The sequence below is a fragment of the Lycium barbarum genome, chromosome 4, assembly GCF_019175385.1.
Source record: "Lycium barbarum isolate Lr01 chromosome 4, ASM1917538v2, whole genome shotgun sequence".
Taxonomy (NCBI): domain Eukaryota; kingdom Viridiplantae; phylum Streptophyta; class Magnoliopsida; order Solanales; family Solanaceae; genus Lycium; species Lycium barbarum.
In genome coordinates, this window is record NC_083340.1 from 219,151 (window position 1) to 229,805 (window position 10,655).

Below are 10,655 nucleotides of genomic sequence, written 5' to 3' on the forward strand. Positions count from 1 at the left end.
CCAATCATTTTTTTGCACGGATTGCCCTTCTTTTGGGGTGGTCTTTAAATTTTGCCCCTCATATTTGTGGTCTTTAAATTTTGCCCTTCGCTTGGATACCTGAGGTTCTGGGTTCGAACCCCCGCTCATGCATAAAATAAAAAAATAATTTTGCAAGGGAGGGCTGGGGGAGTGTATGCCGGATCCGGTATAAAGACCTTAAGGAAAAACTAAAGTTATGCCGAAGGGGGCATAACTTTTCCTTAAGGCATAGTTTAGTTACGCCTTATGGGGCAAAACTTTTCCTTAAGGAACTATGCCTTATGGGGCAGACTTTTAATTAAGGCATAACCAAAAGTATGCCCCATAAGGCAGAACTTTTTCTTAAGGTATAGACTTTGCCTTATAAGGCAAACTTTTAGTTATGCCTTAAGGAAAAATTTCGCCTTATGTGGCATACTATAAAAGTTTGCCCATTAAAAGTATGCCCCCACCGGCATAAACTTGTGAAGGAATTACCAAAGTTATACCGGACCCGGCATACTTATGCCATGTCTGCCCATAAGGCATAAGTATGTCGGGTCCGGCATAAGTTTGGTAATTCCTTAACATGTTTATGCCGGTGGGGGCATACTTTTAATGGGCAAACTTTTATGCCGGACCCGGCATAAACTTGTGAAGGAATTACCAAAGTTATGCCGGACCCGGCATACATAAGCCAAGTCTGCCCATAAGGCATAAGTATGCCGGATCCGACATAACTTTGGTAATTCCTTCACAAGTGTATGCCGATAGGGGCATAGCGAAATTTAAACTCGCCTTGCGAATTTTTTTTAAAATTTTGACTGTGTGGGGGTTCGAACCTGGAACCCATGGGGTTTAGCCGAAGGGCAAAATTTAAAAATTTCAACTATGAGGGGCAAAATTTAAAGACCACCCCAAAAGAAGGCGAATTGTCCAAACCCAATTGTAACAAGCCCTCTTTTGCATTTGTATCCCTAATTTTCTACTTCAGTTGAGAAAATCAAATATGTTAAAGAAGGCAACTAGGATGTGTCTTTAGGATTAATGCATGTCCTTTATGTGTTTTCTTAATTATTCTTACGGTATGTATATAACACCTAGTAATGTTATATCATGGTTATAATTTTCTATTCTTGTATATCCTGTTTGTTTGATTTTAATTTCAATTTATCAATTTTATGTTTTATTGCTTTTGAGAATATGAATTAGTGTCGAGAGAATCGTTTCTAATATCATATCAAAAAAATCGAATTGAAAAAACCGAAACCGAACCAAACTTCAAAAAACCGAAATCGAAAGAACCGAACCGAACTAGTTTGGTTCGGTGTTCACCTTCAAAAAACCGAACGCCCACCCCTACTAGATATTAGTTCTTCTGGGGGATTATTTATTTTGCCCCCCCCCCCCCCCCCCCCCCGGGTTTACAAATGTACCAACCAGCTCAATATCATGAAAACAAAAATCAACAAAAAACAAGGGCATAACATCAATGTCAAAATTCACTCTACAGAAGCTACAAAACAATCAGGAGTACGAACAAAATCTGCAGTGGAGCATCTAAACTATTTACAGCAGCTTACAGCTTCCACAGGACTTTCATCTACGAATTCAGTGCATGAATCTTGTTAACTAAATCATAGGGCATCAACTGGCAGCTGATGATATACCCAGGCTATGCAAGGACACAAACCTATAAACATGCCAGGACTGGCACACGACATGGCCAAAGTCACCAATCATGAAACATCCTATAAACAATGACTTTACTCTAGTGCCATAACCTCGCGTACGCAAGAATCTGCAGAGGCATAGAAAGTTATCCCCACTGAACAAGATCTGTGAGTCAGTTTTCTAATGATAGATGTCAAGTATTAAACACCCCAAGAAACAAAAAAGCACCTAACACAAATTATGACATGGTAGCTCTCTCATCAGAGCTAGCAGAAGCCTCATTTCCAGCAGGAGAAGTTTCACCACCTTGTACCTCATCTTCGCTGAACATGCTGTCCCCAGCAGATTCAGAGGATGAGCCAATCTCCTCATCACTGGAAACCTCAGCTCTATGCCGCCTCCTCACATCCTTTATGCCTCTTCCTTGAAGAGCCAATCGCCTGCGCTTTCTTGCCTTCCTCTTGCCTTTGGGAAACTCTTCCTGCTTTGATTCAAAAGTCTTGTTCCTGACATTTTTTGCAGCTCTATCCATGCAATCTTCATTATCCTCCGATTCAGTAAACTGAGAGTCAACATCAAGCTTGCGTCTCTTCCTAGTTGTACTGGTCTGATAAAGAAAAAGAAAAAATTAAAAGCATATAGCCAAATATGAATCCAAATAGTTAATTGACTATACACATCATTCCTTAACAAGCATTAACATAGTTCCTTTTCTGCTGTAACCAAAGCTTCATGGATGGTTTTCTTCCTTATTTGGGTAGCCAGGCAGGGAGGGCAAGGTTACAAGGAGATCAGCTTGTTAAGACAACAAACTTCAATCTTCACTATTTTGGGAAAGAAATCGAGGTGAAACATAAATCAGCCAGAGCCCTTCAAAACTAGCTATTTTCACAATATTTTTTGAAGTCCTCGCACTTGATCCTTCGCAATGACCTCTCACTAGGACAAGAAACACTGCCTAACATTGAACCTTGTCTCCCTCAAAGTTAAATATGGACACAGTAATAAATTAAAGAAATCTCATCAGCTTAACCATTGATGCGACGAGTTTCTTCAATTGCAATGGTTATCCAGATTACTGCAAGAGTTTATCAAAGATAAAAAGGAGACTTAGCACAGTTCCCTCTTTCCTTGACAGAGTATGCGCTCCGGGAACCAGCCAAATCACCCTTGAGCTCCATACTGGTAGAAACCTTTTTTTAATAAATAATAACAACATACCCAGTGAAATCCCACAAAGTGGGGTCTGGGGAGGGTAGAGTGTACGCAGACCTTACCTCTACCTTGAGAAGGTAGAGAAGCTGTTTCCGGCATTCCTCATAGACGCCGGCATTGCATGAGCCCAACCGGCCCCGAAGGGCACGAGTGGGTCCAAGGCGAGCACGACAGTCGTAATATTAGGAGAAATTATGTATTCATATGTTTGGTTGCAAAACATATAAAGATGCCTAATACAGAGACGGGTCATAATTGGTCTCAAATCTTATTTGTAAATATAATTGTGATATAGGAAATATAAATGTTGCCCTCAATTTCATATTCATATGATCTCATGCAATTTACCCGGTCCCGAGCCCGGGTAGAAGAGGAGGGGGGTTTACACTGTCATCCAGCATAAAATTGAACTATTGTTATACATCTTGAAGAGATGAATGGATACATAAAATTCAGATAGCACCAGCCCCACCTTCGGTTAGCCTTAGTTGACTGAATGTGAAGCTTGAATAAATGCTTAAAAAGCAACAAAAAAAAAAGTACTTTAGACTCATTAGGCACTTTTCAGATGCCAGCACAAGTACCTACACCAAGCCATAAAATGTCACAGGAATTGTTAAAGCATACCTTGGGACCTCGATCAATCAGGCGAGACCATTCACTTCGGTTCCGCAAGCAATCAAGGACAGCTTGAGAGTGACTTGAATATGCATAACGTTCTCCGTTGTGCTTCCTCAAGTTGGGCCAGTGCTACAGAAAAAGCAGGAAGAGAAAAAGACAAATTAAATTTTGGTAACACCAGAAAGAGAACAATGTATCTTATCTCGTTAAAGCATCTGTACCGGAAGAACTGCATTGCAGAGCTCTTCATAAGTCATTCTTTGACCTTTGCTCATAATCTCAGCAAGCAAGCCTACAAGTGCAGAAGTATAAGTAGCAACTATAAGGAGGAATCTCATGGTAACATTCAGAAGATCAAAAATAAAAGGGAAGTTCTTATTATAAAACATCCAACATATATAACTCTTGTTAAGGCAAAAACCTGGTAATGTCTGATGTGAAGAATGTCCAACCACTTTTGCATCATCAGCAGCAGCAGCACTTGATGAATTGTGCATTGGGGACAGGTTCTTCTCATTTGCCTCATTTGGGGAACATAAACTACTACTTGCAGAAGTACTGGAGGCAAGTGTGTTACTCTTCCTCAGAGACTGCACATTCTTTGCTGATCCAGCGTCTCCTTCTCTCCTAATAATAGAATCTTCTTCTCTCCTACAACCAGGAGAAGTTGATCTATCAGATTTCTTAGTTTCCTGAACCACCTCCTGAGAACAGTTTGAACCATCTCTGCCTATGTCCTTTGACTTTCTCCTAAATGTCTATGGCAACATATAAACACGTGTCAGAACAAAGTCAAAATCGGCAGATGATTGCCTACTAAATAAAAAAACAATGTAGCTTACCAAACCATGATCTTTTCCTCCACTAGATGTTCGCTTCATTAGCATACTTGTAGATGTTGGTGAGGTTAACTGAGGTAAGCTACCAGCATGACGCATCCGTGGCACTCGAGGAACTCTGGGAGAACTATTAAGTTCTTGATGAAGCAGTAAAGCAAGCTACATAAAAAATGCACAAGCGTAAGCTAAGAGGGAAATAGTGAACTTCTAAACATTCATTAATTCAAGTTCTACCTCTTCATCACTTAGTGCTGCAGGAGATGATGAAGATGGAGGATGCATCAGGTGTGTATTCACTTTAGAAGATGGTTGGCAGCTTGGCTGGTTTATCTTTTCACCTTTTTGTGTCAAATGTGTACCTGTAGCTTTATTCTGTATATGTGCTGCACTCTCACTTTGCAGTGAAGTAGAAGACTCTGCAGAGCGTGAACTAGCAGGGTTACTACGCGCAGTTGATGCTTTAGCAGAAGTATTGGGAACTGAATCCTTTGCTTCTGATACTGTTTTCTTCACAGGAGCATGAGAGAGCTTGGTCGACTGCAATGTCTTCGATGCCGAACCAACTGATGACTTTGGGACCTCTTTCACCATTTTCCTCGGTCTTTCACGCCTCTCCTCATCCCTACCTGCATCCACTGACGAACTCTCTCTTTTATCACTAAGATTGCTCCCAGACATTCCTCTCGGTCTACCATTAGAATCATGATTATGAGCTTTCGAGGATGTTCGACTCTCAGGAGCAGAAGACTTGGTTGTACCTGAAGATGATTTTCCCATGGATAGAACTACTTTGCGGTGGTTTGAAGCTGATAACGGGGTTGTGACTGCTAAACTGGATCTAGGTGCATCTTCAGCAGGTTTTGAACTTTGTTTGTGTCCTGAACTCTTCCTTGCTCCTACTGCAACTTCAGAAATCTCAGGTTCTTGATTAGATTGACAGAGAGCACTGGGTGATTCATCAGTATTAGTTGTATTATTACTCCCAATCATTGCCCTTCTACTGCCTTCCTCTAAGTTACAGTCACTACATTCCGAATTGACTATAGTGGTAATATTTACTTCAGCTTTCTCAGACAAGCACCCTGAAGATGTCCCTGCAGGTTTTGCCAAGGATTTTGCTATATCCAACTTACCCTCACTTGGAGGTGAACGTTGAATTTCAAGGTCTGCATGATCAGCATGGACTTCGGCTGTCAATTTAACCTCGAGTTCTGAAGAGCAAATAACCTTGTCATTACTTGAACTTTCAACATTTGGGTGCCTTTTAATGCTAGGACCAAGACATGTAACATTTTCTATTATGGGTTCCGCCATTTGTGATTCACTTCCATTACTTAGCACCGCAACCTCTTCCTTGGTAGCATTAGTAACAACCTAATTTCACAATCGACATTATTTTACGGGGGAAAAAAACAGAAAAAAGAAAACCAAGAATAAATAATAAACATTCTTTGTGTGATGTAGAAAATGAAAGCATTCTCTCATCTCTTCTTTCACTGTGTGATAGCTTCCCAAATATGGAGTAAAATTCTGCAGTGGCATGGCATAAGCAGAACGCATATGAACTGGCAAAGTGAAGAGCAATAGGCAAGCATGCAAGGGGGAAAGTGCCTGAGGTTTTTCGAATATCTTTGGCTGCTACTGTATATTATACATGGCAAGAAAGGAATGACAGAGTGTTCAAGAACATGCAGAGAAGCACTGGGACCATAGTCAAGCAGATCAGTCAGGAAGTCCACTGTAGTGAGATTATGAAGCCTAAAATAGCGTGGAAGTTCTAGACTTTGAACTTCTATCCCTAGACTAGTACTAGTATGATATCAGTAGGTAGGGAAATGTATGTTGGGACTTGTTTGTCCAATAGTTAGTTGATTTTCCTTGCACCTAATCCCATTTGGTAATAAAATTCTTCGCCCAAAAAAGATAAACATTAGCATGACATAAAGCTCCCTTTTCTCCACGACTCTATAAAAGGTAAGGTTCCTAAGACATTTTAGATCCAAAAGGCATCTAAACCAGACTCATAACCGGGAAGACCGAGACTCGGTACATTTGCATTTCTTAAGGAAATACATAGCACTCCCTGCATAAAACTCTAGCTGCACTCCATACTTAGGAGTAATATGCAATGCCAGTAGAGCATGTAAGAAATGCATATTCTATTTGTTAAACGAGATCCATCAACTGACAATAGCTTTGACAGAAACTCGGCCCATAAGGAGAGCTAGCTGTGCTTAACATAATAGAGAATAAAGAAACACATTCCACCTTATCCCCTCCCGTTCAGCCTCAGATGAAAGCCAATAAATATATACCATCTTCTCTTTCTTTAAGCAAATCCCAAACGGTTGGCCTACTAGAACCGTTGATCCAGCCCACTTCAGATCCATGTGCTTCACCATAATGGTTAGATTTAAATTACTTTCAGCCATTTAGCAAATGCTATAAGCTCCAGTTCAAATATGTTCGAACATGTGCATAAATGTTCACGCATGTTTACAGGATCAAAATATGGTTAACCTTACAGCAGCAATAACATGAATTATGTAACTTTAAGGTTCAACTTCGATCTCATCTCAAATTGGGCAAGGAGATAAGCTATGGTAATCAGGATTTCCAAATTGCATGGCTACCCTCATGGAACATCCTCACTAAGTCTGAATTTTTTCCCAAGCAGAAGGGACTAATGCAAAAATAACAGTAGCTACAATAGATAGAGCACCAGAGAAGGTTCACAGTTTACTACAACAACATACCCAGTGCAATCCCACAAGTGATGTCTGGGAAGGGTAGGATGTACGCAGACCTCACCTCTACTTTTACGGGAAAGAGAGGCTGTTTCCGATAGACCCTCGGCTAAAAAGAAGGTTCACAGTTTACTAGCTTTGAATATGTCAGGAACTTCAGTGTTGTTGGCTAAAACACCTTGCTTCTATTCCTAATACGCCATTCTTGTTACCTCTCTAACAAAGGGGAGGGGAAGAGACATTTCATGCATTTTCTGTTTGTTTTGAAATTCAGAAATAAGCTGGAATAGCAGATTTTCTACCTGCCTACAAAGTTTTGTTCTTCCGGCCCTTACAGTTTTACAAAATTTAAAGTACAAACAGGATCATAGCACATAAAATTACTCTATGACTTGACAAATGCAGTACTGGGCATAATTGGACATAAACTTGGCGATGTGTGAAAAATGAAATAAAGAGAAGTCACCACATCATCACAGAAATTTTTTAGCATGAGAACCAATCACATACCGCGTCTGTCATAGGTAAACTAGCAGAATCACTCCGCTCTAAATTTGTTGCTGCTCCATTATTCTCCATAGGAGGGTCCTCAACCCTAACAGGAACGTGGTTTCTAATTTTGTCTTCCCGGGGATGTGCTTCACTTGTTGAGCAGCGTTTAGATACATCATAAGATGCAATTTTTGAAAAGCGCTCATTTGAAGTTGGAATGTCAGAATAGCTTGTAGTGTCATGGTCCAGTACACGAGGTCCTTCCACAATGTCAACAGCAGCCAAAACTTCCCGTGAATTTTCAGATTTTGTTCTCCGAATATCTGTCTTGACAGCCATGGGGCCTCTGTCTTTAAGAAAATGCAATTGTTTTGAGTTAATTCCTCATAACTTGAGAAGGAATATTAAGTACCAACAACATACCCAGTGTAATCCCACAAGAAAAGGAACATTAAGACCATTATCAACAATCATGGCAGTACTAGTATCAATTCAAATAGTAGATAAAGCAGCAGTAACACAAACCAAAATTTGGAAGTGAAGAAACCATCAGACATGCAAAAAAAGTTATATACATATAGATGGGTGTATATAAACTAAATAATAAAGTATCAAAAAGAAAAAACTTTTTTAACAAAAGGGTAGTAGCTTAATAACCTGGTCTAGAAGCATGTGCATCTTTCTTAAGATAACCCTCCTTTTCAACGATCTTAGACTTCTTCTTACCACTTTGGTCCTTGGACATCCCAAACTCTTCTTTCTTACGTTTGTTGCCTTGTATCAAGCTAGGACCCAATAAACCTGTGCCCTTCTTCACATCATTGGTTGAGCGAGTAGTAGCAACTGAATCCATAGCACCGTTGGACTTGATAACAGGCTTCTCAGAAACAGGGTTAACTACTGGTGCAAACAAGCGGTTTTCCCTTGACAAGGAGAATAAAGCACCAGCACCATTACTAGTAGTCATCTCATGGCCTTTGTCACGGGTATTATCATGGGCCTCCCTTGTTTCATCATCCCAACAAGGAAATTCCTTATATTGAAAATTAAACTTTTTGGGAGCATAGCCACTGCATTTCCATAATTCACGACCAAATACAGATGATAACCCAGAAAACAAAGCTGGATCACCACCGGGAACACCTTGCACGTGAACCCTTTCCTCCATAGGCAAATCAGTCCAAAGCCTAAAGGGCCTTCGGGTAGTGACAGTATTAGGATATGGAGGATTCATCGTGAGAGTCTTGGTGGGCAACTCAACAAGGAGCTGAGCAACCTCAGTTTCTTCGCTATCGTTCCTCCTGGCTTTATTCTTACACTTATCACATGCAAATAGCTTCTCACTCTTGACATAGCGCACGCAACGTGTATGTACCCACACACCGCAGTCGTCGCAATTCACCATCTCCTCTCCATCATCAAAATTCACACCACACACACAATCCACTGTCCATGAACCATCAACCCAGTCATCTTGTGGATTAGCAGCGGGAAGCCGGTGAGACCGGCTCTTCATGGCTAATAAAACTGCAACAAACACAAGGAAAAAAACTAAAAACCCCCTTTTAGGCAATACATGCCTATAGCACCTCAACTCAATTATGAATAACTAATTGCCAATTGAAAGGTCCAATTAATTATCAACCCATTCCCAGTCAGATGGATACAAAAACCAAGCCTATAATTGAAATATACAACCCACCTCAATTATGAAACCCTTTCCCAGTGAGACATAAAAATTAGTAATTAAGAGCGACCGTAAATAAGAACAAGTTATACGTACCGTGAACAATTGATTGAAGCTTTGAGAGGGGATTCAAATTCGAGCGTCAGCTGCATAGGGGTTTCGGAGCTGCCTTTTTGGTTTCTCGGAATTATGGGATTCTATCAATTTCTGCTTCAATAAACCATGTTGGCGTCCGCCACACTTGGCTCGGCTCCCCAATACGACTTAATTCGCCCTTAACCCAAATACTCAATTATCAATTATCTATTCTTTGGAGTTTTAGAGCCCGTTTGGATTGGCTTATAAGTTGCTTATTAGCTGTTTTTAGCTTTTTTGAGTGTTTGGCTGATCAGTTTAAAACAATTTTATGCATAAAATAAGTCCAAAAAAATAATTGAGCCTATTTGACTTAACTTATTTAAAGCAGCTTATAAGCTGTTTTCAGCTTATAAACTGCTTATTTTAAGCTCATCCAAACAGGCTCTTAATCATAACGGAGTACTATTGTTGTATAAAATATCTACATTAAATTAAATTTTAAATACAGAATTTAGTTTACCAATTCTTTGGAGCCTTAATAATACTAATACTTTTGTTGTTGAAAAATTCAAGGAATATATTCGGGAAGATAATGAATTTTGTTCATAAAATTTCAACTTTTATTTAACTTGAATTCACGTCTAAAATAATTTTAACTTGAAAATACTTTTTCCGCTTCTAACTCCAAATATTAATGTTTCACTTAAGCTTTCTTAACACCAGAAGAATAACTATTGTGAGATATAAAAGCTTTCTTAACACCAGAAGAATAACTATTGTGAGATATAAGACTAATTTCACGCAATACTAAAAACTTATCTAGTGTTCTGTCTTTACTGAGAGTTGAACCATGGTGTTTAATCCACTAAGAGGGTGTTTGGATTGGTTTTTTTATAAGCTAAAACGCAAAAGGCATAAGTTGGTAATACTCAACTTTTGGCTTTTGACTTATTTTTGTATTGTTCATGCCTAAACGTAAGTGTTTTTAAGCACTTTTTATCATTGTCAAACACCACAAATACTAAAAAAATGTTTAAAAGCCAATAAGCACTTAAAATAAGTCAATCCAAACACCCTCTAAGCCACACCCTTAGGTGCATTCAACAAACACAACCTACAAATCGCATCCACCAAATGAGTGTTATAAACATTATAACTCACATTGCCAAGTGCGACATGCAGCTGGCTTTTTGTGGAAAGCAATTTGTAATGTTTTTTTGGCTAAATGTGATACATAACTTGTCTCATCAATGAGTTTTATAAATGGGAAAAGGGTCAAAAAGACCCCTATATTTTGAAAAA

General features: G+C 39.4%; 1 protein-coding gene across 1 annotated transcript; it reads right to left on the reverse strand.

Moving 5' to 3' along the window:
* Window positions 1-1,465: 1,465 nt before the first annotated feature.
* LOC132634697 (uncharacterized) lies at window positions 1,466-9,534 on the reverse strand. Its single transcript, XM_060350708.1, has 9 exons — window positions 9,372-9,534; window positions 8,246-9,115; window positions 7,607-7,938; window positions 4,584-5,723; window positions 4,353-4,508; window positions 3,932-4,268; window positions 3,732-3,802; window positions 3,517-3,639; window positions 1,466-2,281 (listed from the first exon to the last, which is right to left on the reverse strand). Exons 2-9 carry the CDS (start codon window positions 9,102-9,104, stop codon window positions 1,913-1,915), a joined length of 3,387 nt encoding a protein of 1,128 aa, XP_060206691.1. The 5' UTR covers window positions 9,105-9,115; window positions 9,372-9,534; the 3' UTR covers window positions 1,466-1,912.
* Window positions 9,535-10,655: the final 1,121 nt, after the last annotated feature.

What these genes read in the sequence shown, in the direction of transcription:
- LOC132634697 (XM_060350708.1), bottom strand. Translation starts at nt 9,104, where the DNA reads ATGAAGAGCCGGTCTCACCGGCTTCCCGCTGCTAATCCACAAGATGAC. An exon ending in GAGGAAAAGATCATGGTTTG is followed by an intron (nt 4,269 to 4,352) that starts GTAAGCTACATT and finishes ATGTTGCCATAG; the next exon opens with ACATTTAGGAGAAAGTCAAA. An exon ending in TCTGCAATGCAGTTCTTCCG is followed by an intron (nt 3,640 to 3,731) that starts GTACAGATGCTT and finishes CTTTTTCTGTAG; the next exon opens with CACTGGCCCAACTTGAGGAA.